At 38.8% G+C, this 27,267-nt stretch overlaps 2 protein-coding genes and 1 long non-coding RNA gene across 8 annotated transcripts; 1 reads left to right on the top strand and 2 right to left on the bottom strand.

Moving 5' to 3' along the window:
- Nucleotides 1-1,305: 1,305 nt before the first annotated feature.
- Nucleotides 1,306-1,932, bottom strand: LOC122093000 (TIR-only protein-like). Its single transcript, XM_042663278.1, has 2 exons — nucleotides 1,520-1,932; nucleotides 1,306-1,405 (listed from the first exon to the last, which is right to left on the bottom strand). The coding sequence occupies exons 1-2, from the start codon at nucleotides 1,930-1,932 to the stop codon at nucleotides 1,306-1,308; spliced, it is 513 nt and encodes a 170-aa protein (XP_042519212.1).
- A 10,440-nt stretch (nucleotides 1,933-12,372) lies between these two features.
- Nucleotides 12,373-26,353, bottom strand: LOC122092698 (ELMO domain-containing protein B). Of its 6 annotated transcripts, none has more exons than XM_042662939.1 (10): nucleotides 26,217-26,353; nucleotides 25,007-25,109; nucleotides 24,378-24,487; nucleotides 23,996-24,067; nucleotides 23,218-23,333; nucleotides 14,540-14,594; nucleotides 14,230-14,350; nucleotides 13,212-13,259; nucleotides 12,985-13,079; nucleotides 12,373-12,898 (listed from the first exon to the last, which is right to left on the bottom strand). In XM_042662939.1, the coding sequence occupies exons 3-10, from the start codon at nucleotides 24,477-24,479 to the stop codon at nucleotides 12,797-12,799; spliced, it is 711 nt and encodes a 236-aa protein (XP_042518873.1). In that variant the 5' UTR covers nucleotides 24,480-24,487; nucleotides 25,007-25,109; nucleotides 26,217-26,353; the 3' UTR covers nucleotides 12,373-12,796. The 6 variants fall into 6 exon arrangements, with proteins under 6 accessions (XP_042518873.1, XP_042518875.1, XP_042518872.1 ...); XM_042662941.1 differs by lacking the exon at nucleotides 26,217-26,353 and adding an exon at nucleotides 25,994-26,014; XM_042662938.1 differs by lacking the exon at nucleotides 26,217-26,353 and adding an exon at nucleotides 25,565-25,981.
- LOC122092699 lies at nucleotides 26,247-27,228 on the top strand. Its single transcript, XR_006144267.1, has 2 exons — nucleotides 26,247-26,382; nucleotides 26,464-27,228. It is a non-coding gene; the product is annotated as an uncharacterized LOC122092699 (long non-coding RNA).
- Nucleotides 27,229-27,267: the final 39 nt, after the last annotated feature.

Below are 27,267 nucleotides of genomic sequence, written 5' to 3'. Positions count from 1 at the left end.
ATATTGTAGTGATTGCGAAATCACTCTATAGAAGAGTTATTTGTCGGAACAATTTTCTTACCTATTTATTAAGAACAAGTAGATCTATGCAACCTCAATCAATTAGCTTCTGGGTGAACCACCTAGACCTTCTTCTAAAATCCCCAATACTTACGTCAGAAGGAAAGAAGCATACAAGAATATTTTGAGGAGTATTATCAATTATCCATTTAAAACAACTTAATTGAGCCCCTTATTAGAGTAAAGTTGCACAAAAGGGAGAATGGATCAAGATGTTTCTCATATGATCTTGGTCCACATACATGGAATCCACAATAGAAGAAGCCATGTTGTGGATTCCATTTGTGGAATCAGGATCGAATGAAAATGGTTCTCATACGAAAACTTGATCCATATTCAATGATGGGTTGGTACGTAAAGAGATTGTGACCCCCAATACAGGACGAGTTATTGTTACACCTAATGTTGGATGTTACTAAATACCATTAAAGTATGAATACAAGCTACATTATCATAACACTAGAAGGACTATTTCAGAAAAGGGACAAACGGCTAAATCGAGAGATCTCTTATCACACTACCACTCAGTTGCAACAAACTACAGATAGATGTGGGATTATTGCTTTTGCATGGAACCCCAACACTGATATGGGCATCAGCTATAAATTCTGTTTCTCTTCAGGAGTGCATCATCCAGTTTATTGCCATGTTGGGCTGTGTTAGGAGTTTAGAGGTTAATTTCTTCAGGTTTGGCAAAGATTCGCTAAACCATGTTTCATCAAGCATGCAACCTCAAGGTTGAAGTCTTCAGTATAGTTCTTCTAAACCTTAATATCCTTGGAGACTTTCAATGGCAATGTTGTATAATGAAAGGACTCCTGTGATGGACAGAATCAACAGAAAATTGCGGTTCCAAATATGGAAGATCTAAATTTCATTTCAGACATTCAATCATATTATGTAAGCTTGATATTACATCCATTGTATCATTGAGTCATGGAGTAAAACAATATTACATTCTTATTTTTCTTTGGTAATGAATCAAATACCTTTATTTCTTTTTCTTTTTTTTGGGTAAATGAATCAAATACCATTACAGAATTCCCTAATTTCTGTTACAAAAATGAATGAAAAATTTTGGCTAAGAAAGATAATAAATAAATAAAAGAATGAATTGCAAGACATTGATATTGAGTTTGAGGCTTAATTTAAGCTCACAAACCCAATTAAACACATAAAAATTAAAATTAAAGAATCAATTAGAGTTATTGTTGGGCTCTTAATTAATCTTCTTCTAATCATCCATCATCCTTTGAGGTGACCACGTTTGCATTCATTTGCCTCTAACTCGATCAACCTCTTCACCACAATTTCCGTAGTATTCCTCAGTAATTCAGACCAGTCCCTTCAAAACCCACAAGAGAACCAATTAGGAACCCTTCATGATCACAATCACAAACACTATAAACTGAAAGAGAAATTAATAGTCCTTAATTAGTTCTTAGTTCTTAGTCCTTACCCATTAGAGGAGTCAAACGTAAGCCCCACGGTGTACTTAGCCTCCTCAAGAGCCCACCTAAACCTCTGCAAATCCTTTCCTGGACAAATCCCATCATCCAAAACAGCAAGCTCCGATGGCTTTACGTCGAAAAAGATGGGAACAACCTTCTTCCTAGACTCCATTAAGAGAGCCAATTCATGAAGGCAGAAATAAGATCGACAATAAGTTGGAGAAAACACAGCCACCCCTATCTTACAAGACCGAATCGCGGAATCGATGTTTTCGAAAAGCTTATCACCTGGCTTCATGTTCTTGCTATCTAAAAAAGGATGGAGGTTGAGGCGGAGGAAGTAATCATAGAGCAAACCAGAGACACTGCGTTTGGTGTCTATGCTTCTGTGGTTAATGAAAACACCACAAGGGCGAGCCATGCGTCCTAAGTGCTTGGCTAGAGATCGCTGCATGGCTTTCAATGATCTATGAGAAAGAGAAAAGATTTCCAGTTTAGGATCTATCTTCTCAGGTGGTGTAAGAGAGTTGTATTAAGGTAAAGCTATATATATAGTTTCTTGAGTCTGGTTTGAAATTTTCAAATTTTCAAATAGGCAAATCAAGAATCAAGAATCAAAAGAACCAAGAATCAAGATTTGGACTCTTCATAACTGCCGCGTTTATTTGTAACTTTGAAAAAAAAAAAGGAATGGAGAGAGAGAGAGAGAGAAAGAAGAAGAAGAAGAAGATGATGAAATTACACTTTGAAAATGAGATTTTTCGTCGTATTTCATCACAATAGTTTACTTAATTTAATAAGAGATACGCGACAGACAGTTTTATTTATTCTATTCTTTAAAAAGATTTGATTGTACTTTCAAAACTTCAAAGTTTCAAGAGGACGTTTAAGACGGGTCATGCAATCCTGTTGTAAAGTCACGTCGTGAATCGGTGATATGACTGACCCGACCCGGACTGCTCCTTTCTTTGTAATTTATTACTGTAGTTGTAGACTTGTAGTGAAATTTCTGACAAGGTTTCTATCTTTCTTTGTAATTTATTACTGTAATTGTAATTGTAGAGAAATTGCCTACTTTACCAAAATGAAAAGAGAAAGAAAAAAAAAAAAATTAGTGAAATTGCCAAGAAGATTAATACTTAAAAGAGATTCAGAGTCTCAAATAGTGTTGTGTACACCTAGACATATGGGAAAATGAAATCAGGTTCTAAAAGGGTTATTATGTAGCATTCTTTCTTCTTCTCTTATTTATATTTTATAGGGAGAGAGTTCTATAAAAGGTAGTGTAGCATCTAGACTAACGCATGAGCTAATAGGAACACTGGCAGAAACATCAACAAGATCAAATTTCTATCTTTCATGAGGGGCGAGGAGGTCATTTCACCCCTTACTGTGCCCAGACATGGTGGCCACACTGTCTTTTTAGGCTAACGATTAAAGTTTTTTGGATTGGATGTAAGAGCTGCACTGTGTGCCTCTGCCAATGAAAGCAAGAGGAGAGGCATTTACTAGGGTTAATAATCAATTCGCACCCCCTTTATGTTACGCAGCCCCTACGTCCCACCCAAAAAACTAAGGCTCTTTATATTTATTTTTATATTTTTTTTCTCACATGAGTCAACGGTTTGTATTAAATAGGGTATACTGTATGTCTAATAGGCGCCGCCGATGCACGAGAAGATTTGTGGTCGGTGGGACAATGGGTCCGGAAATCGGGTTCACATTGGCAGAATTGGCCCATCCATATTGGAAATGGACCGACCCAATCTTAATTGCAGCCGATACGAAATTATACAAATACCAATTTTAGAGTGTCTTGTGGCCTATTCTAAGGTTTTTGTAACTGATTCTACTCAATTCTGGTTTATCCGGAATGGAATTGAACCGAAAACAGTGGCCGGGTTCAGAACTCTTGAACCCTGCTAGGGATAAGTGGACTATCTCCGAGGTCCAAGCAGACTTGAGTCACTTGACTAGCCAACATGAAAAATACTTAGATTTTTTAATTTTTTATAAAGACATGAAAAATACTTGGAAATATGCTTTCAGAGGAAATTTTGTACTGTGTAGGAGGAAAAACAAAGAGGCGGTCAAAATCACGTCTAGACAAAGTAGATGCAGAAAGACTGCACTACCTTTTTTAATGTATCGTTATATTGGTCCATCCATTGGTATTGTACCTACATCAGTAGAGTAGCATTCTCTTTGCCCTTGGTTACATGTTAAGATTTGATGTGTAGGCCATAAGCCCATAAAATATAAAATTAAAGTTTTTAAATTTAAAATTTTCTTATTAGTGCCATTTTTTCACTCAAAATGAGTTAAAAGACATTTAAATGGACTTTTTCTTTTCACTTTTTAATTGTATCCTTGAGATCTATGACCTGTGGCCTCTGCTGTGGGTACATGGGAAACCTGACTCTACGAACCTAAGGGAAGGTTGCACAGCAATAGTTAGGGCTTTAAGATTAGAGCTTTTTGTAGTGCTAACAGGAATGCATGCAAGTGAATGAATCCCATCCCTTAACGAGTTCAGTGCAATAGTAAAGTTGCTCCATTGCAACTTAATGGTCGTGGGTTTGAATTGAGAAACAGTCTTTTCACGAAGTGTGGATATATGACTGCATACATTATGTCCCTCCTCAGACCCCACAACGATAAGAGCCTTGTGCATTGTGAAAAAGCTAACACTTAATTGGTATTATGGAGACCCTACCCAAGTTATCATATTCCTCATCAGAGTTGCCATTCCCCAACTCTATACCACTTGATGGGAGTCAAACATAGCTCATTTAGAAGCTAACCGTCAGGGGGAGGCTGCCCAAGTACTCATATATCTCCACATTGGGCTGTTTTCTTTTCAGATTCCAAGGAGCCGAACAACAAAGCCTCCTTAGGTCAACAAACATTATGTCTCTTTGTATATTGTAATGAAATAGCCAAGAAGGTTAATACTAAACTGAACTGACCCATAATTTCACTTATTTTATAGTTAATTATACTTTCATTTCGTTGGTTAGAAAATGAACAGTTTAAGGCAATTGGGAGATGCTTGCCTCGAAGCTTTGGGGTGAATAAGTGATAGTCGTCTCAAGTCTAATAGACACCGCCGGCATCCACGACAATACTTGTGGGAAAAACAGATCCTCCCTACTTAAATGGGTGTTCAATTAGTGATCCAAGTTTTCTACCAGAAAAAAATTAGTGATCCAAGTTCTGAAAGGACTTGGGAATACAGGCTCAAGTATTATGGTCACTAATTGGGCACTCAATTAATTGGAAAGTAGTCGAATCCGATTTGTGGTCAATAAGATAATGGTTCGAGAAATTGGATTCGGATTGACAGAATTGACCTATCCATATTGGGAATGGGGCGGCCCGATCTCAATTCCAGACAATTCAAAATGGTAAAAATATCGATTCTAAAATGACATGTGGCCGATTTTAAGGTTTTTGTAACCGGTTCTATTCCATTCTGGTTGATCCGGAATGAAATTGAACCAAAAACAGTGGTCGGATTTTGAACTCTTGAACCCTGCTCTGGGGATATGAAGGTTCCATTTGTGTCGAGGTCCAAGTAGACTCTTGACTAGCCAACATGAAAATACTTAGAAGTAAGATTACGGAGGAGATTTTATTCAAGAGATGTTTCCTCGTAGAAGAAAAAACAAAGGGCGTTCAAGCTGATAGTTAGAATAGGAAGGACAAAAAAATTGTTTGGTTTGACGTGTTTAAAACAGTTTATAATTTGATTATAACAATAAAAATAGGGAGAAGTTTTTCTTCATTGCCTCGTGAGTTTCACTAATTACCACACAATTCTAGGGTTCACAAATCCCTATAGGCTTTTAGAATATTTCCTAAAACCCATACAGTGAATGAATTCCCTTTGGCCTTCACCGTGGCCTTAGAGAAACTCTGCCCATAAAAATATAATCAAATATTTTGAGAATCAAGATTCAAATATATCTGAGAAATCAAGGATTAAATATATTAAAAAATTTCACTTTTCTCAGTCAGAAAGAGTTACACACGTTTAAAAGGTTTTTTTTTTTTTTTTTTTTTAATTAATAAAGAGAATGATAAAAAATAAAGGTATTTAAAACATGTTTTAACTAACTATAGTCAGGACTCAGGACTCCAGGGTGGCTCATTGCTTCATACTAAACACGGCCCTTGTTTGTTATGTCTATCATCGAAGGAATCGCTTTAGCATTTATTTTTGTTTTTGTCCTTACTTATTTGAATTATGGAATTGGTTATGTGGAGCTTTTAATCTATGTTGACCTAGTTTTTCTTCTATTTTGAACACTATAACATAATTCCAAACTGAAGTCTTCAAATATCATACAAATTTGAGTGACTGATTTTCTAGTGGTCTCCATTACTATTTAGACGAAGTCAAACATTATGAGGTGTTTCTAAGCCTGAACATGTGGTGATCTTTTCCATCAAAAAGGTTACTCGTGAGGTTACAATTCTTATAGATTCAATATTGCCTACTCAAGATTGGTTGAGGATTTGACGAAGCCTTCAATGGGAAAAAGATTGGTATTAAGTTGAACATTGATGGGTGTTGTCTTAGAACCAAGGTTGGACTAGAGCTAGGAGGTATCTTTGGAAATTTGCTTGGGTTCCCTTATGGTGTTTTTCAGATTTTATTGAGGGTGCAAACTAACTATTGTGCTAAATTTGAAGCCCTCGCTTTTGGGCTGGAAGTAGCATGATAATCTTTGGATTGAATCGGACATTATGTCTATTATCTTGGCCTCTACTTCATCTAATGTTCATGGATCCTTTTGAGCTAGGTGGCAAGCTCTCCAGCCGTATTGGACTGGTATCTCTTAGAAAATTATCACTAATTAATTTCAGTCAAGCTAATGTGATAGCTAATGCCCTCACAAAAAACGGCAACTTGTTCCTCTTTGCCATTGTTATGGACCATCTTCCAAGTTTTGTTGACAACGATGCCTTGTGGAATGCTTTGGCAGATCTAGATTTTGTTTTCTTTAAGTTTCTTATGTTTTCTTACTTTTTAGGTTATTTTTTTGTTGATAATGATGGCAAATGTGAGTAATCTATCTATTTGATTATTTATCTGTTGATGTCTAAGTATGTCTGGGATTTTTTTTTTTTGGGTCTACTTTTATATACAAAGGCCATGTATTAATTATTATGATTTATATTTAAGGGGGAAACGTTTTCTACCCAAGAGTATGGCCTACGCCAGTGTTCTCTCTCTCTCTCTCTCTCTCTCTCTCTCTCTCTCTCTCTAAAATGACATTTTCGCCCTCTATTTGGGGGAGAAGAGAGAAAGATATATATACAGAGCACAAGTATAAGGGCGATTATCCTTTGCACTGAATGCAGCAGTGCAGTGAGCATTGGATGGTTGGGATCATTTGGGTATGTGCTCTAAGATCATCTCGGCCATCCGATGCTCATCGCACGGCATCACTCACTGCAGAGGATAATTTTGCCAAGTATAAGCCATGCTCCTGGAAAGAGAATATTTTTCCATATTAAACATATGGGGAAAAAAAAGCTACCCGATAGTGTTGTGTACGTCTAGACACATGAGGAAATGGAACTAGGTTGTGATAAGATGTTCATGCCCTGGCTTCACTTTTTAAAAATTTTACTTTTCCTTTTCCTTATCTTCTCTTGAATCCATGTAGCCGACCTCATTAAGTTAAGATAAGGCTTCGTTGTTGTTATTGTTGTTGTGTAGGACCAAGCCTAGCACACCTTGAGCCCTATAGGGCAAGGCCTAGGCTAAAATATTTCAATTTGACATCATGTAGGCCGAGTTTAAATTTGCACCATGAAAACCGCACAAACCCCGCTTAAACTTGGATTTTGTCATGCTAGCATTCCTCCAATTCAATAGTCCAATTGTGCCGCCTCCAAATTCTTGGTAGCCAGACACTTTTGAATTTAGATACTCTTCAGCCTAGGGTTGCTGAAGAGGGGGACCAGTAGAGAGAGAACCCTCACTAGTCCCTCTCCAGAACCCGGAAGGCTAGAGAGGATCTTAATCCAACACCTATTCTTTCTTTTTTTTCATAGCGTTAGGGATAAGACAAGAACTAATCTAAATTTTGAATTAATCCAATATTCTACTCCCTTTTTTTTTTTTTTATAATATTCTTCAATTTGAGGATCAAAATAAATAAATAAATAATCTGATATCTGAAGTGATTTGTGGCCGATTTTAAGAATTCTGCAACCGATCCAACTCGATTCTGATTGATCCAGAATAGAATCGAACAGAAAACAATTTCCAGATTCAGAACTCTTGAACCCTGCTGGGGATACGAAAGTTCCATTTGAGTAAGACTATCTTCCAAAGTCCAAGGCTCCAAGTGGACTCTTGACTAGCCAACATGAATAATACTTAGAAGTATGCTTACCCTTTGTTGGACAAAAAAACAAAGACATGGTCAAGATCATGGTTAAAACAGGAAAGAAAACAAAGATTGTTCAGTACGTTGTGTTTAAAATGGTTCAAAATTTAATCATAATGATAAAAATATATAAAACACAATAAAATATAGTCAAAGTTTTTTAGAGCTATAAAAACAAATCTTTTTTTTTTTTCTTTTGGACGAAAGTCATTTAATTAAAATCTGCTCATGAGAAGCTCCTTGCAGAAATCAAATGAGGTGGGCGCAACCACCAAACACACAAAAGACAAAAGTCTAGATAACCCAGATGCAAGGTAATTAATCAGCACAAGAGTTCTGATCTCAATTGAAAAAACAAAAATGAACTGAAAGAAAGGGAGAGGTAAGTTGGAGAACATGTGTGGCTAGTGCACTTGTAGTCCAATCTATAGAGGTTGGAAGTCTATTAAGGGCGGCTATAACTGGATAGCAGTCGGAGAAGATCGCAACATGATCCAAATGTAAGCTTCTGGCCAACAGAACTCCGTCTCAAATGGCTTTGATCTCGATAGCTGATGCTAAAAGCTCGAGACACCATTTGCATTTTTCTACGACAAAGTTTCCTTGGGGATCCCAGACAATTAAGCCCCTCCCTCCATGGTGTGTAGATGTGTTCCATGCCCCATCAGTGGTGATAGAATAGTGGTCTAGTAGAGTAGTAGGGAGAGCCGAGATTTGGTGAGGGAGAGAGATTTCCTGCTGCCGGTGAGAAATTCCTCCTTCTATAGGTAGGCTACTATTGCTTGATGCTTCAAGACGCACACACCCTTCACCATGAGCAACACTGGGCCAGTCAGAAATCAACCTCATTGTACTAAAATGATATTCAGATTCAACTATTAATTCATTAGGTATGGAAATGATGAATCAAATTTTAAACCCTAATCTAATTAATTACATTTTCATGTATTGGCATGAATCCCCATATATATCCATGCATGCCTATAGTATTTAGACCATGAATCTCAAATCTCAAATTTTCCATTTGACAAACTTTGTTTTATTTTAGATGTGAATAAGGGACCTCGAGGTCTTTATGTCCATAAAAGTTGACTCGCAAAGCCATGTGGTAGAAATATGAATTACCATTCAGCAAATATTTACTCTTAATAGTTATACTTAAAAATTTTGAGTGCAAATAATTGGCCATGTGGCAGAGATATGAGTCGCCATTCAAAAAATATTCCCTTAATAATTGTACTTACAAAATTTGAACCCAAATAATTGGCCACGTGTCCTAAAACAAGTTCAAAGCAAGAAAATCATACAATTGTTACTAAATTCCGTTCTGATGAAATGACATTTTTGTAACTTTATGAAACCAAAATCACTTTGATCACTTCCTTTGCTCATTTAGGCTAAAAAAAAATTATGAATGAGAAGGTTTGGAGTCCTATGTTAGACACACCTACTTCCAAGTTTTCCACATAGCAAGGGAATAAAGGGAGCATCACCTTCTCACAGTCACAGACACAAAGTTTATAGAATCCCATGTCCAATTAGAAAATTAATTCAATAATTTCATATAATTTTAAATTCATTTTAACCACTTCCTTTGTTTATTTTGGGATACTTGGTAAATGAGATGAGTTTTGAGCCCTCTATCATATGGACTAGCCTTCAACTATAAATGTATACCTTTGAAGTGAATATGATCAAAGTTCTTCCCAGTTAATGGATACTTTTCTCCTTGGAGCACATTTTTTTTTAGTCGGAGGGAATGAATGTTTATCAATATTTAAACTTAAAAACAATTTTATTAGAAAACAATAGTAATGAAAAAAATAATAATTTACAATGTTTTACAAGTGTCAATCTTGTAGGTAGGAGGAAGACACTCCCACCAAATAGCATAGGGCTTGGATCAAAACGACTCGACCAAATGCGACCCGATTTAGAAGACTATTTATATGTTTCGTTGTCTGGTTGTGTAGGCAAGTGAAACAAGTGAGAATTGAGGTTTTTCGAGTTAGGGTTTTTTGGGTGAGAGTTCTTGCTGCGAATTTGAATGTTGTTGAGAGATCTCCATTGTAATCTTCTCTTCCAACAAAGTGAATCATTTTCAGCGTCACTCGTGGATGTAGCATATTACGCTGGTCTGTGAACCACGTTAAATCTCTATATCATCTTGCTTTAATCTATTCAATTCCTTCGTGTTTGTTGTTGTTTGTTCCAACATTAATCAATACTTTACACTCTCCCACAATTTTTTTTACTTTCAAAACTCTAATTTTTCACTTGATGAATTTTGATTTGACTAAAACTTGACATATGAACAAGAGATCTACAGGCCTACATGTCTAGAAAATTTGGAATCATCATGTGGCAAACTTTTAGCAACGTTTTGTTATATACATAAAATTTCGTTTTTCGCCTTTGAGAACAATCTTATAAAATATTTTCCACTGAAACAAAAAGAATTAAATTTGAATGACAAAATTCTTACAATTAAATTTCAAGTGGCATATATGCTAAAAACATGCTTGTGAATTGTTGCTGACCCTGTGGTCCTAAACTGGCTCCTAAGATATATTACTATTAGGGTCAATTATCCAAACGTCGTTTACGTGCAGTTTCTTTCGCACTCCAAGACACAAACATGATGGGTCCCACTTGTTTTCTCTTCGGAAAAGTGGGGTTTTGAATTTATGGATTCAAAACCCAGTCCCCTCCTTCATCAGAATTACTACGCAGAGACCGGAGGAAACTCTCCCTCTCCCTCTTATTGTATTTTGACGGTCGCAAATGTTTGCATTGGCCATTTGGGACATGTTTGTGGCCTCTCGGTTGAGCGAAAAAAGAAAGAGAGGAGAGGTGAGGTGAGGTGGGAGAACAATTGTCCCTAGTCAAGTGGGTGCAGGAAAATATATTGTCCCGTCTAGCATTTATATTTCTATCACGTTGTAGGTTGGATGGGACTGAAATATTGTGGATAGATGGATCCCAAAGTCACCAACCCACATCAAGTTTCAGCCAAAAAGAAATAAGGGACTATTGTGACAGGTAGACCCCAAAGCCTCCTACTCACGTTAAGGGTGTTAATCAGTTTGGTTTCGATGTGTATGATGTGGTTCGGTTTGATTCACATTTATTTGGCTAAAACCAAAATGCAGCATTTACTAAACGATTGCAATTAAACTTTGTCAGTTTTATGGTTTTAAACGATTAGTAATTGGTTTGCTAGTTTATTAGCATGCTTACTAAAATTTGTTTTTGTTGATAAACGGTTCAATTTTGTATCAAATTAAATGAGGCATTGAACAAGCAAGGATTTAACTACATAACTACATAATAGGAGTAAATTATTGAATAAACTGTTGGACAGCCTCTATGATCCTTAATTCTTCCCTAAATTAAATCATTATGTTTTGTTAAAACAATCAAATATTGATATATTATACGGGCTAATCAGATGGTTTTGACAGTTTAAATGGTTCGGTTTTCATGGTGTCAATTCGGTTTGAAACCAATGGGTTAAATGGTTAAAATCGACCCGGCCCATTTAACTACTCAGTCTGAAACTTGAAACTTGAAACCAGAACCGAACCATTTACTAAACAGATTTGCGGTTTCAATGTAAATGGATCGATTCGGTTTTGATAAAGTCCTTAGCTCACGTATCTAGTTTTAGCTCAAATGAAATGAAGAAAAGAAAAGCAATGTTAATGTTGTGTTTGGTATGCATTCTTGGAATGCATTTTTAGATCAAGAACACATTCAGCACTGTAAAAAACATGTTTGGTAAACATTCCATTAACACGGCAAAGAATGCAACTCATTTAGAATGAGATTTTCCATTCTGCATTCTTCTGGGTTCTCTTTCTCCAGCTCTAGCCACTCCAAACTCTTATTAAGCTACGCAATGTGGTTCAAGTCTTGGCAATTTGCAGTTCCCTTGTTCACTTCCAATGCAAGGGCAGGTCATCTTGAGGCTTTTACTTGAGAACTATGGAACGAACATGAAACCGAGCAGCAAAGCAGAAAGGTTTGACCACATATATGAACTATGTAATCTCTTCAGTTGTCTTTAATCATGAAATGGCAGGAGATCTTTCGAAGATCAAGAAGACCCATCAACTTCAGGTGGCCTGGTAGACCTTGATTGTCTTCAGAATTATTGAAAAGAAAAAATAGGACAAGAAGAAGAAGAATAGATAGACGCAGCAAGAGGAAGAAGAATTAACACAAACATAGCCTAAGCTAGACCCATGAAGGGCAGAACCAGGTTCATGATGCATCTCAATGGGGTTGGCCATAACAGGTCAAAGATTCATTCTATGTAGAACCCATTTCCAACCTCCGTGTTGCCTGTTGGTTGTTCCTTAGTGTGGCTAACACGAGTCAACTAACTGTCAATTAATAACACAAACATTAACTGAGCCCATTCCAAACTCCTAATCCTCCCAGATCCAAAGGAGAACACAACGCACCCAGATCATACAAATAGCGTGATGCGTGTAAAGAGTCAAAAGACTATCCAATCCATAAAAGCATCTGTTTCATGGGGGGCTACAACCTACGCAATCATCACCAATTTGATGATACCTATTCCTGATTTATCTTTTTACAGCAAAAGGAGGAAAGGGGGGGGAGGGGGGGGGGGAAGAGAGAGGGGGCAATAGAATCTCTTGAGCTGGCTTTGGGCCATGCAGAGGTTGAGCTTAAACCAGCATGCACTGTGGCTGTATGCAAATTTTCTTGCGAAGTGCTTTATACAGACTCTATATGTTCCCATTAAGGACCTCCAGTGCCAAGTAGCACCAGCTTCAAGGCAGATTTGATATGGTGATTCCAAGTGGGAGTTCCTGAAGACTTTTAACATGTTAGTCACAGAAGAGACTATTGGTATAAGAGGTTGTAAGCTGGTAAATCTTGAATTCGATGTACATCCTCTAAGGACAGTTCCCTCTCCAATTGGGTTCTTGTTACTTGTAATACCTCCTGAAGGTAACGAACAGTGAGTTATTAGCAACAATTACCATAAAAATGCCAAACATGAGACACACACACAGGGAGAGAGAGGGTACATTAAACTCCATGTATGAAGCACGCATAGCAAGCCATTGAGCATCCATCATTTCAAATGCTATACAATATAGTACATCAAAGGCTTCTTCATCTTCTGCAAAGAGGTATATTTCTCATGATAAGAGTACTATGACAGTAATGAGTGCTAGATCAGCAAATGTACTTTCCTTGCTTCAAAGACACATGAATCTATCGTAGTGATAAGTGGTAGATCATCCCTCATTACCTGATAATATTTTCACAAAGTTTATTCCCGGGAGACATTTGGGTTTCACTGCAGAAGAGTGTCAAAAAAAAAAATCACATTAGTACAGTAACCAACAGGTAGGAAGCAGAAGAAACTATCAAGTTGCAGTAAATGTCAGTAATGCATGTGTCCGCCTCTAAAGCATACATGCACGGGCAATTTTGGAAACAAAAAAGACATGGGCCTGCCTCTGAGTGTCCAGCAGCGGAGCCATGCTCGTAGGGCATAGCTTAGTTCTTATTTTGTTACATTTCGGTAGCTAAAATGAAAGAGCCACTTCATTGAAATTCTCCGCCTATATCTTGTGCCTTTCACCCAGGACGGTAATGATATGGGTCTTTTAAGTCATTTCCCCTGTTCTTTATGTTTCCTTTGAAACTCATAACATTCATAGCATTTACTGGTTGTAATTAAGAAATAACAAAGCTGGCCACATCCCATTTCAAGCCATCCAATCAGAAGAAATTAATGCCTCAAATTTTCCTGAGACTTTGGGGTTTAACAGTATTGTTTCAAGTTATAATGCTTTATTCAGTTTAAATCTATCATAATTTACACATCTATCATGTTTTTAAGGACCAAGCCATAGCTCTGTGACCAGTTAGACTAGTGATTTCCACTGCAGAAACAGTGTTAACAGGGTTTGTTCAATCTTCAACTGGGCATGATTGGTCTCATTTTCATGACATTGATATTATATTTTCCTTGGAGAGCTCAATGTGGTCAAAATATATGTTTCAAGTTGATTATCATTCACTATTCAGAATCGTATACATTGCAAAGATCTCTCTTTTCCTGCTCTTGCACAGCCATTGATTCTTAACACCTTTCTCTGAAGTTTTACACACGCCAAACATACAGGATTAAGAAAATGGTGCACCCAAGTTTTATAACTTTCTTTTAGCTAACATGAACCAATTTACAAGCCGGTTCTGTTATAATGACTAAAATATAACTGTAGAATGCTTTCAATACAGTATGTACTTCTGCCACTAACCTGAGCACAAATCCAACATCCGAATCAACATAAATGATACATTAATTCCTGCAACAGCAAATGGGTATTCCCAAGTGGCTCGGTTGCCATCCCGTTTGAATAGTAACCTATGAAAAGAAGCCTTCATTTTGATTTTAATGAATATCAGTAAAAAATCAATGTGCATACTTTTTAAATTTCTTTGGTGGAGGAGAGAAAGGACCAAATAAGTTAAAAAATACAAGGAGAGAGAGAGAGAGAGAGATATCATCTTAGAGATTGTTCTTTCAGCAAAAAAAAAAAAAGCTAAAAGTCAAAGTTCTAGGCATACCGGATATGTCCTCGCGAAAAACAGTAAATTCTCTAGTGAAATAAAACCACAACCCCTACAGAAATGAAAAAAGGACTTAATAATGTCATATAGAGTTTGTTGAAACTGTTCCAGGTTGCATTAAAAGTGTCAACATAAAATAGATAAGCAATTTGGCCTATTCTTGTGATAAACAATTTTGGCTTTTCAGCGTCACTTTGGTACTAATAACACCAAAGGGAGCCATGATCAATCGGGATGCCAAAGTTACGTTGAGTTTCTGATTCATCTATGACCCCACCCCCCACACACACACACCCCTCCCCCTCCCCCCCCCCCCCCCCAAAAAAAAAAATGATGCCTTTAATTTCAACTCAAATATCAATAAAAGTTTATCCATAGTCAGAGGCCAATACTTCACTAAGGAAAGATGTTGGCCAGAACTATAAGTACCCCGAAGTATTCTGTTTCTATGGGAAGATGTTGGTAGTAGTTCCAACACTAAGACCCCCAGGACTTCCATGGAGACTAAATATAACTTTTCTCCTTCCCTTTGTTTCTATATCTAGTACAACAGAAATAAAAACCAACAGTTGCACAGAATCAAGTTGCGTGAAATGCAAGAGGAGTCTGCTGATGACTTTCCCTTTTCTTCCCCATTGCTATACACTCAAGGCTCTTAATGCTGGAGTGGCCCTTTTGGGCTCTTACTGTTAGAATATTTGTGTTAGGGGTACAATAGGAATTGTCTTATGTTAAGTGTCCTTATATGTATTTTCTCTTATTTCTCTTTCACCTCCCTTAGGGAGACTTGTAATTCCCTAAAGCAATATTTGAACCTAATATTGGTGAGATGAGCAAGTTAGCTCATTCACGTTTCTCTCTCATTCCCTCTTCTTCTTCCCTCTTCTTCCCTCCTTCTTCCCTCTTCTTCCCTCATCTCTAACCCTAGTCTTCCTTATTTTTAATTTGGTATCAGAGCTTGTATAAGGTTTGAGAGTCGATCAAGCATCCCGGTTCCATTCTTTAAGCCTCTTTTGGAACCCTAAAAGCAAAGGGGTCCATTAGAGGCTATACTATGTAAGAAAAGTATACAGCAAGACCAAATGGAGTTCTAAAATCCACTTGAAAATAGTTGGAGGGAGCTTGAAGGACTACAAAGACCATTTGAAGTCCAAATAGAGAAGAAGACTGCTTCCTAGGTTTACTGCCAGCCAATTTTTCTCTTCCTTGTTTCTCCCTCATCCGACATTGGTTGGGAATGAAACCTTGCTGAATAGGGTAGCCCAAGGGTCTTATATGATCCCTCCAAACCTCAGTTGTTGATTTGTTGTGATGAAGGAGCACAACTCCATCTACTACTTGCTGCCAGGTACCGTTTTTTCCCTTGTTCTTTTCTCTGACCTGCATAGCTGGCAGTGAGGTTGCTGGTTCCATTTGTTAGATGTGCTCTATCCTATGGTGCTTGTATGGGAGTTTTAGATGAAGCTCCACAATTGGAAGTGAGTTTTGTTGATGTTTTATGAAGATTTCATGCCTCTTTAGCTTGCTGGAATTTTTTTTTAGGTTCTGAGAAGACAATATTTGGGACTTGTGCGTCCTCTTGACTTGGATCTCCATTAGTGTTGTTTGAGGAGTATCCTTGCACTATGTCTGATATCACAGAACCTCTAGAAGCTACATCGGGTGGGAGTAGTACCAACCCAAGTTCGATTGTCTTTGACAACCCTAACACCCAGATTTCTCTTGTGAAGTTGGATAGTACCAACTACTTGGATTGGTCACACTCTATGAAGCTATCCTTGCGGAGTAGAGGGAAGCTAGGATATATTACTGGGGCTATCAAGGCTCTCGCTACTGCAGACCCGGGGTACCAGAATTGGGAGACTGAAAACTCTACTGGTATGACTTAGCTACTCTTCTCCATAAAACCTGAGATAGGTAGGAGATTTATAAGGAAGGAGACTGCCAAGGATATTTGGGATAGTGTCTCTAGGACCTATGACAGGGTAGGTGACTGTGAAGGACTACCAGCTTCTTCAGCAGGCACTCTCCATGAAGCAAGGGACTAAGTCTATTTCTGACTACTATAACACTGTTATAGGACATTGGGAGGAGTATGATCATTACTGAGATCTTCATTTGACCAATCCTTATAATGAAGCCAAGGTCTATAGATCTCTTGAAAAAGAGCGTGTTCTAATACTTCTAAGTGGACTGAATTCAGAATATAAGCATATTCGGGTACATATTTTGGGCCAGTCACCCCTACCTACACTTGATGAGGTGTGTAGCTACCTTCTGAGTGAGGAAACCAGGAGAGGTGCCATGGATTCTACACCTTCACTTGAGCGCTCTGCTCTTTCCTCCACTTCTCACAGAGAATGGCGCGGAGGCGGCTAAGGTCAAGGGACCTCCCGTGGAGATGACAGGGATAGACATAGTGTGATCATTGTGGGAAACCTAAATATACTCGAGATTAGTGTTGGGTCCTTCATGGCCGTCCTAGTACATGTGGTGGATCTACTGGCACACGTGGTGGCCGTAGAGGAGGGGCTACAGCCCATGCTAATATGACAGAGACTGATACTAGAGACTCCTCACAGGCAGATAACAGCTCCTCTAGGGATGATATTGCATTGCTTCACCGGTTCATGTCTCAGCTTGATGGCCCATCTACCTCACAGGATACCTCAGCTTCTACTATGCATGTCACCACCACTTCACCTTCTACAGCTCTGTCGTGGGTCATTGACTCTAATGCCACTGACCACATGACTGGTACGTCCCATCACTATGATTCTTACTCCATTTGTTCTGGTAAGGATAAGATCCGAGTAGCTGATGGTACCTTCTCCTCTATCTCTGGTAAAGGCAATATCCCTGTTACCTCTTCCATTTTCACTTACTTTTGTCCTTCATGTCCCTAACCTTGCCCTGAATCTATTGTCTGTGAGCACTTTAACTAAAACCTTGAAATGTTGTATCACTTTTTTCCCTCTCATTGCCTTTTTCAGGATTTTGTGACAAAGAGGATTATTGGCAGTGGACGTGAGGAGGGGCGGCCTATATCTTCTGGAGCCGCAGTTACCTTTTTTTACTACACCACAGTCCTATGCATATGGCCGTAGTGATGCTAGTTCTATAGACTCTGTGATGCTTTGGCATTAGAGTTTGGGACATCCCTCTTTTGTTGTTATGAGGAAACAGTTACCTCACTTGTTTACATCTTTTTCTTCTTCTCACGTATTTCATTGTGAACCATGTACTTTTGCTAAACATTGTCGTTCATCTTATCCTTATCATGGTAATAGATCTGTTGCTCCTTTTCACATTGTGCATACTGATGTTTGGGGACCTTGTCCCATTACCTACCTCTTTGGCCATCATTATTTTGTTTCTTTTGTTGATGATTTTTCTCGTTGTAGTTGGACTATTCTTGTGAAGCATAAGAGTGATGTTTATAATGCCTTCAAAAAATTTTATAAAGTGGTCCATACTCAGTTTGACTCCATAATCAAAATTTTCCGGTCTAATAAAGGAGGGGAGTATATGTTTGGTGGCCTGCAAGAATTTTCACTGACAATGGTATTATCCATCAGCTTGCTTGTGTTGATACACCCCAACAGAATGGGGTAGCTGATAGGAAAAATCGCCACTTGTTAGAAGTTGGTCGAAGTCTTTTGTTTGGTATACATATGCCTAAAACTTTTTGGTCTGAAGCTGTTCTTGCTGCAGCTTTCCTCATTAATCTCATGCCTACAAAAATTCTTGGGTCTCAAAACCCAATTGCCCTCTTGTCTCCCCAATCTCCTCCTTTCACACTTCCTCCAAAAGTGTTTGGTTGTGTTTGTTATATGCATATTAACAAATCCTCCCGCACCAAACTCGATCCCAACGCTTTAAAATGCCTCTTCCTTAGGTATTCTTCCACCACAAAAGGCTACAAGTGTTATGACCCTTCCTCTCGCGGGCGATTTCTCTCCAAAGATTTCACATTTCTTGAGTCTGTCCCGTACTTTGCACCTCATCAGCATCCTCTTCAGGGAGAGAATGGAAATGAAAGTGAAAAGGCTGTTGATGCCATTCCATTTCTTACCCCATTGCCTCTTACTCCTTTCTCCTTTGACATTGGTAAACACAAAGAGGTGGTTGATGTTGCTACTATGGAGGAACCTTGTACAGAAAAGGCACCTGTTATCGTGTATACAAGAAGGACAAAGAAGACCTGCCAAGAGTCCTCTTTGGATCCACATCCTGAGCTTCCCATTCCTCAGTCAGGTAACATCTCCTCTCCTCTCCTCATTTGGAGTTGGATCTCCCTATTGCTGTTCGTAAGGGTAAGAGAGCTTGCACTAATCCTATAGCCCAGTTTGTTTCCTATGATACTCTTCCCCCTACAGGTGTTACTTTTATAGCTGCTTTTTCCTCTGCTTCCATTCCCAAGACTGTTACTGAGATTATGTCAGACCCTAAGGGGAAACAAGCCATGTCAGAGGAAATGATGGCTCTTGAGAAGAACTGTACCTGAAAACTAGTTAACCTTCCCAGGAGGAGAATCCCAGTTGGATGCAGATGGGTTTATATGATCAAGTACGATCAGATGGTGCTATTGAGAGGTACAAGGCAAGATTGGTGGCCAAAGGGTACAGTCAAGTGTATGGAATTGACTATCAGGAGACCTTTGCTCCTGTGGCCAAACATAACTCTATAAAAGACCTTTTATCTGTGGCAGCAAATAGAGATTGGCCATTATATCAATTGGATGTGAATAATGCCTTCCTCCATAGAGATTTAGAGGAGGAAGTGTATATGCAGCCCCCTCCTGGCTTCAAGTTTCTGGCAACTGATGGTAAGGTATGTCTCTTAAAGAAGGCACTTTATGGTCTGAAACAATCACCAAAGGCTTGGTTTGAGAGGTTCTGACAGGCCATTCTGAAAAATGGATATTCCCAGAGTCAAGCGGACCACATATTATTTACCCAGAGAGGTAATGGCACTATCACAGCATTGATTATGTATGTTGATGACATTGAGGTAACTAGAGATGACAATGGGGAGATATCTAGATTCAAAACTTATCTGGCCAAACAGTTTGAGATCAAGGACCTAGGACACTTGAAATATTTCTTGGGTATTGAAATGGCAAGGTCTAAGAAGGGAATCAATGTATGCCAGAAAAAATTTGTTTTAGATCTATTGAAGGAAATAGGAATGTTGGGTTGTAAACCAGCAAGTTCTCCTATTGAGCAAAATCATAAGCTTGGAGAGGATTGTGGTCCTTCCATTGTTGATGCAGGGAAATACCAGAGGCTAGTGGGGAAGCTAATTTATTTGTCTCTGACTCGCCCAGACATTTCTTATGCAGTGGGAGTAGTGAGTCAATTTATGCATGCACCCAAGAGTGGGCACTTGGATGTTGTGTACCGTATCCTCAGATACTTGAAGTCCTCTCCAGGAAAAGGCCTTTTGTATGCCAGGAACGATCACTTGAGGATAGAAGGCTATTCAGATGCTGATTGGGCTGGATCCATTTCTGATAGGAGATCTACATCTAGTTATTGCACATTTGTGGGTGGTAACCTGGTCACATGGAGAAGCAAGAAACAACTGATTGTAGCTAGATCCAGTGCAGAGGCTGAGTACAGAGCAATGGCTCATGCTGTTTGTGAGCTCACTTGGCTGCGTCAATTAGTTCTTGAGTTGGGGTATGACACTGAGGGACCTATGAGACTCTACTATGACAACAAGGCAGCAATAAGCATTGCTCACAACCTAGTGCAATATGATAGAACAAAGCACATTGAAGTAGACCGACATTTCATCAAAGAGAAGATTGATTCCGGTAATATCTGCACTCCCTTTGTGAGGACAGGTGACCAATTGGCAGACATCTTCACCAAAGGACTCATTCCTCACCAGTTTAGTACCCTCTTATGCAAGCTGGGAATGTATAATATTTATTATCCAGCTTGAGGGGGAGTGTTAGAATATTTGTATTAGGGGTACAATAGGAATTGTCTTATGTTAAGTGTCCTTATATGTATTTTCTCTTATTTCTCTTTCACCTCCCTTAGGGAGACTTGTAATTCCCTAAAACAATATTTGAACCTAATATTGGTGAGATAAGCAAGTTAGCTCATTCACGTCTCTTTCATTCCCTCTTCTTCTTCCCTCTTCTTCCCTCATCTCTAACCATAGTCTTCCTTATTTCTAACTCTTACAGCAGGGTTTTGCAGTAAAAGGGAAAAAACTTGGGCACTCCCCCTTAGAGGGGATTCAGTAGATTTAGTACTACTTTTGTTTTCTTGGATCTACCCATATTGTAATATTTCCTTTTCTGGGGATCTACTGATCAACCATATTTATCTCCCCACTCATTTGGCTTATATTTCTAATAAAACTACCTTATCCAAAAAAAAAAAAGAGGAAATTACACTCCCCTCCCCTGGAATATGGCCTAATAGCACTTTCCCTCCACGTACTTTCATAAATACCACTCCCCTCCCATGTAGTTTAAATATTCTATCAATCGTCCCATTAGTGACTGATGGTGTTAAAATACCATGTAAAAGGACAGGTTTACCCTTGTGTAAACTCCTCCCTCTTTCATCTCACTTATCTCTCTTCTCCTTTTATGACTAACCCAGCCCCAAACCTTTTCCTTTTCAGATTGGAATTCCAACCGACTAGTTTGCAGGGGATGGGAGAATGGAAATTTAATTGCTCCTGTTCTTCAAATGGATGACTCCTAGGACTACATTTCATCCTATTTATGGTTGAGAACTTCGGAATCGAGATCACACCCACTGGTTTCTCGTTCTTCATCCTCGTGCCACTCAAAAATGGGGTTTCTCAGGAGAGAGAGGGATCTTGTCCTCCTAGGCTAAGATTTGTTGCGAATCCTCAAATCTCTCCCTCGCATCAGTGGCTCCTCAGGTTTCTCGAACTCCGGCTCTGTCGCCCTCTACAAGTGAGATGAAAGTTTGGCCGTTGATAAACAATTCCTCAGCAGAAATCATGGAAGCAGCAGAAGTCGAAGTTCTTTCCGGTCACCTCTGCTGATTTGGCCATGGAACACCATCTTTAGGTTGATCATAACAGGGGTTGGAAGTCCTTGGAACACCATCTTCAGGTTGAGCATAATAATCGCAAACTTATCCTACAAAGTGGGACCCTCCACTTAGTGCTTCCCACTTAAGGTATACCATTTGCAGGCATAGTTGTCAAGGCGTTGCCTAGACAACGACTAGGCATCCAGGCGGTTTGCTTGGGGCCTAAGCCGACAGTCGCCTTGTTGCACTGCATGTCGCCTTGTGTTTTGACACTTATTTATGCCAAATATCATTTAAGTAAATGGTTTTACTTAAGATATTATTCATAAATAAGAAAATACCCCCTATTTGAATCAAATAAAAATAGTTTAAAAATTAAATTCCAAAAGGAAAAAAAGTTAACCCCCCCCCCAGTCTAAGAACAAAAATTGGATTTTGGTTATAAGGGCAATTTTCAACTTTTAAATGCTGGGATTTTCTCAATTATGAAAATTTTATAAATTCTATCATGTTAAAACAATGCTAAAACCAAAAGTCCGGTAAAATAATCTTTTGTTTTGATATCCATAAAATTATTTTCATTCAAGCGATTTTAACAGCATTTGCGCACTTAAAAATAAGTTTAATCGGAGCATAATTTTGTCATTACAACTCAGATTTAAGTAATCTTAGACTTGTTGGAAAGCTGATTTTATATTATAACTAATACAAAAAGTTTCATGCAAAAATAAAATCATTTGACCAGTCAAACTTATTATAGAACAAGAGCATTTCTCTAAATGTTGATTTTTTTATAACTTAATATGACTTAATGTGATTGTTTTATGATTGATGTGGCTAAATGTTGATTTTTAACGACTTGATGTGGCTTAATCTTATTTTTTATAATACAAGGTATATATAGCTTATTAAATAATGTTAGAAAATAGGGAAAATAAAAAATAACACTTGGTCGCCTTGTTCGCCTTAAGGTGGGCGCCTTCTCGCCTAAGCGCTTAGACAACCCTCCACCACCTTGGTTTGTCGTGGCAACTATGTTTGCAGGGGTTGATCTAATCTGAAAATTTTAGCCATCTATATAATTTGCTTTGGATGGCAAGCAAAGGGATAAGATTGATTAAACTGGGCTGATATTAACCGGACCAATGATGGAAACCCAGAAACCAGAACGAACTCTACTGGCTCCATTAATGCCGCAACGAACGGATCTGGATGAAAATTTTGTTGGGGCTTTTTTTCTTGTAGGTAAGATTGGGGTTTCTCGCCCATTGATTAGGACATTCAGCGAGGAACTTAGGGTTGGAGAGGATTTGAAAATTGATTGCCTTTGTCTGATTTGAAGACATCGCAATCAAACTGATCGAATATACTTATGAAGCTTCTTGGAGTAGACAAGGAGCAACTCCTGAGAGAGCTTCCATGAGATGAGCGATTGACTATTTGAGGGTGCCTATTTTTGTGCTGATGTCATCACTTAACAGGGTTATCTAACGGAAGGGGTACGATTGATAGAATCTTTAAACTACAGGGCAGGGGAGTGGTATTTATGAAAGTACGTGGTGGGAAAATGCTAATAGGCCATAGTACAGGGAAAAGGAAAGAATATAAAGACAGAAATTAGCATTCACGAGGAAAAAGTTATACCTAAAGTCAGTAGATGGATTAGGACCTTGCCACCCCATTTCTTTCCACTGATCGGAGATCAAACCTTTAAGATGAGTATCTGGAAAAGCAACCTGCCACAATGCTTTGAGAGCTTCCTGTCCATTAGATAGATTAATGAGAGAATTTTTCTGATATAGCATCAATATGAAGAAACACAATGAAGAATGAGGAAAGCATTGAATAAAACTCAGACCAAGCCTCAAAATTGTCAAATATTTAGTAGTTAAGTGCACATTAAATGCTCTTTGTACATTCAAAGTATCTGTTCTTCATCGAGAGAATATTCTATAGCATCCCTAAATTAAATGGATTTACACATCTTAACATGACAATCCATTAAACCAATAACAGCCAAAAGCTATGGTGTGTGTGTTGAATGTATTGACTAGATAAACTACCATCATGCTTGCAAAATGATAAAGGTGAAAACACCACAGATCCAGTGACAGTACAAGAGAGACTGAGGGGATAGGAAATAGTTAGTGTAGTTTTATGAAATCCATAGATATCCTGATAAAATAGGAAATGTGGGAATGATGAAGCAAAATAAGCTTCATGAAAAAATGCCCCATAAGGTTCAAAATTTAAAATTTTTTGCTCAATACAAATGTGTCATGTGTACAAAACTGTGACCATACGGGTCGCAATTGGGTGTGTGTGTGTGTGTGTGTGTGTGTGTGTGCGTGTGTGTGTGTGTGTGCGCGCGTGTGCATGTGCACACATGCAAGAGAGACAGAGAGAAGCATGAAGGCGATACTTGATGATCTGGTCGAGTCTCATCAAAAGGCACTTGCAATCGTTCTTGAAGCCGCTGCAGTCTTTTCTCCTGCTAGAAGGTAATAGACTAAGTTCTGAAACAGAGAACAGCATACATACTAAAACAAAACAAAAAAAAAAAATTCATAAGTTAACACTAGACTAAAGTGCAATGAATAATAAGAAACTCCTTAATTATGATTAGTTCCAAGTGGGGACCATTAAACTTAGCCAATTTTTAAGGTTTCTTGAGCAGAAGAAAAAGAAAATCAGTACTTCAACATGCGAGTCTGACAAACAGTCAATCCAACGGAAAAGAATTGAGGCCAATATTTTGTTCATTGCAAGACTAACCACTCCCTGAACTAAGACATCATATTTACCTGAAGAGGGCTCAAAGGAAAGTCAAGAGATCTATCATTTCCATGTCGCTTATTGACATAACGATAAAGTAGTGCTCCTATCCATGATCTTGATCCAACCATAGCATTAGCTGAAACCACCAGATGCTGATCAGTGATTTAAAAGAAGCATTTGTGTCAAGTTGAAGGAACTGAACGGTAAACATTATGAATGAAGAGAGAGAGGTAGCCTGGGGAGGTAATGTCTCTAAGCTCAAATCAACTCAAGAAATTTTATCCCAACTACGTGAGGCCAGCCCTTGACTCCTATTTCCTCATTCCACTTTACAAGATCAAAAGAACCAACTAAATGTTCAAATGGTACTAAATGTTTTATGCTGAGCACCAACCTGACACAACCCTCATATATCTGGCCTTGGGACCATAGTGTGAGAAACATTTGCTATTTCTTTTTTTATATCACAAACTAAACTGAAAATATGAAATAAGAAAAACAAGAGAATAACAAACTGAAGACCAAGTTCATGTAATAATAAAGCTAAAGACAATATTATTCATATACTTCCTGATTATCTTCACCATAAAAAATAAAATAAAATAAACAGAGGATCTTGTGAAGGGGTGATAGGAATTTTTAATCTTTTACTTACAAAAACATTGAGCTGAATGTGATATTACGTGAGCAAAATTCTGTGCCCATGCCACCTCTTCATGTCTGCCCTTTCGCCTCCAATAACCTTCATCCTCATCATCCTGTATTTAGAAGCATCTATGAGTGAAATGAAGAAACAAGTGATCAAGATTCAAGAAGATGAAACCAGTATTACATCCAATTTTTTTCGACATTGTATACAGGGAAGGGGAATGCCAACTGAACCCCCCCCCCCCCCTTTTCCCTCCCAAACAGAAAAATGACCCAAAGCCTCCCTAAATCCTGACTCTTTGACAAGCATACAGAACCAATACTAAGTCACAGCTACATTATTTGAACTCCAAAGTAGATTGAATAGAAATGACCACCAAGCTCCAAAACTCCAGTAAAATAAATGAACCAAAGACAGTTTTTGAAGCCTATAAGAGAACGTGAAGGAAGAAATTTTAATTCTTCCTTTCTTTTGCTAGGCAAGGCAACGCTTCGCAGAGAGAGATGGGTAAGTTCAGGTGGCCCAAGAGTGGGGAAGATGGGAGAGGCGAGGAAAGGGCTTTACCCTGCGAAGAGAGGCGCAGGATGGAATGCATTGGCGACGCCTCAATCTCATCTCAGGGGGCGTCTGGGATGAGATTCCTTCTCCCTTTCAAACCGAAAAGGAAAGGGAAAGGAAAGGGGAAAGAGTAAAAGACCAAATCATTACACCAACCCATGCTCTGCTCCATTTTCAAGTTTTCATCATTTCTATTGTCTCTACATAGAACTAACTACGCCATTATAGATTTTTTTTTTTTTTTAAGGGTAAGAGCCGAATGGTCAAGAAATGGAATGACAGGTGAAGGGTAGATTGATTTCCAGTGCCTGAAATTCCCGACAGGAATGAAAGGGGAGAAAGGCGTGATAAAAGAAGAACCCAAAAGAGAAACAAAAGCGAAAAAAAGGAAGAAAGCAAAGAAAAAGGATAAGGGCGCAATCAAAGGCCCCTCACCCAGAGTCTGTTTATCAAACGTCGTAGATTTCCTCCTGTTACCAATTCGTAACGTTGACAGATTGAATAGGTCTAGAATGACACGCGAAGTATCTGCAGTGGTGGACATCATAAAGACAAAAACGACAGAGAAAAAGAGAGAAGGAAAGACAAAATCATAAAAGCAAGTTGTTAATTACTGTTAAGGAAGGGGAGATCGCAAAAGAGAGAGAAACAGGGGCACCTGTGACCATATTTTGATGAGATTAAGATCCTGGAAGGTCCTTCCTTGCGTCCGCTATGGTGGTGGTTGCGGTGGCAGTGGTGGTGGTGGTGCGGCCAAGCCTGAGAGAGAAGGAAGTGTGGGAGCATTTGACCGAGCTCGACCCTCTCTTTCTATAACTAGAGGGGTCTTCCTCTACTCCTTTCTTCTTCCTCTCTTTTTATCCCCTTTTTTGTTTATTTTTAATTTTCGTTTTTTTCTCTTGAAGAGAAGGCGACGGACGACGTCCTTGGATTTGGGGGCTGCCGAGTTGGTGGCAAGCAGCGAGGGGGGCAGCAGGGCTGAGAGAGAGAGAGGGTCTCTGGCTGCTTTGGGGTCCAGAAGAAAGCGGAACAGAGAACGGGCAAATGGGATGGGAGAAAATTATTAAGGGGTGCTGCTAAAACTCCGCCTACGCCGAGCTTTTCGGTGGCTGAACAAAATCCCGGTTTCCATGGTCTCCGCCTGTTCCGCCTCCGTCTCCGCCGTAGCAGCTTTGGGTTTCACCATTCGCCCTTCCAAACCAATTTGATTTTCCCCTGAGCCGGGGTGTGACAGTTATTACAGTTGATACTTATAATGTTCAAACAGTGCGGTTAGGGTTAGGGTTAAATTGTACGGTCCGGCCAGTCCGGTATGGTTCACCTTAGAGGTAGATTTTTTTAGTTAAATTTTTTTTTCTTTTTTGGTCTTTTTTGTTGTCTTTGTCTTTGTCTTATGTAGCCTCCACGTGCCAATGAGGGCTGATGGATATAAACTGATTGCGGGTTTTTTGGATTTCTAAGGGTCAGAGCGTCACTTCACCATCCTCTATGTTTAGGCGTTCAGGTCACAAAATTAAGGAATATTCATTTCTCCTTGTATAGGAAGAGGGTTTCTTGAAAGGCAATGTGGCTCTTGTACCGGTGTGGGAATCAATGAAAGCACATATAAAAACATCAAATGAATGAAATTTTCATCTTTCATGAGAAGTGAGGTGGTCATTTCTTCCACCTATGATTAGGTGCAGGAATCGCTACCTTCCAAGCTTCTT

Source organism: Macadamia integrifolia, chromosome 11, assembly GCF_013358625.1.
Source record: "Macadamia integrifolia cultivar HAES 741 chromosome 11, SCU_Mint_v3, whole genome shotgun sequence".
Taxonomy (NCBI): Eukaryota; Viridiplantae; Streptophyta; class Magnoliopsida; order Proteales; family Proteaceae; genus Macadamia; species Macadamia integrifolia.
The sequence above is the reverse complement of the archived record's forward strand: the minus strand, read 5'-3'. Positions and strand labels throughout refer to the sequence as shown.

Coding starts and splice junctions, on each gene's coding strand:
- LOC122093000 (XM_042663278.1), bottom strand. CDS start 1,932: ATGGCTCGCCCTTGTGGTGTTTTCATTAACCACAGAAGCATAGACACC. Junction 1,406..1,519: donor ACGTTTGACTCCTCTAATGG/GTAAGGACTAAG, acceptor TGGGTTTTGAAG/GGACTGGTCTGAATTACTGA.
- LOC122092698 (XM_042662938.1), bottom strand. CDS start 25,615: ATGAGATTGAGGCGTCGCCAATGCATTCCATCCTGCGCCTCTCTTCGC. Junction 24,068..24,377: donor TTCCTTTGAGCCCTCTTCAG/GTAAATATGATG, acceptor ATTACCTTCTAG/CAGGAGAAAAGACTGCAGCG. Junction 14,351..14,539: donor TTTTCGCGAGGACATATCCG/GTATGCCTAGAA, acceptor ATCAAAATGAAG/GCTTCTTTTCATAGGTTACT.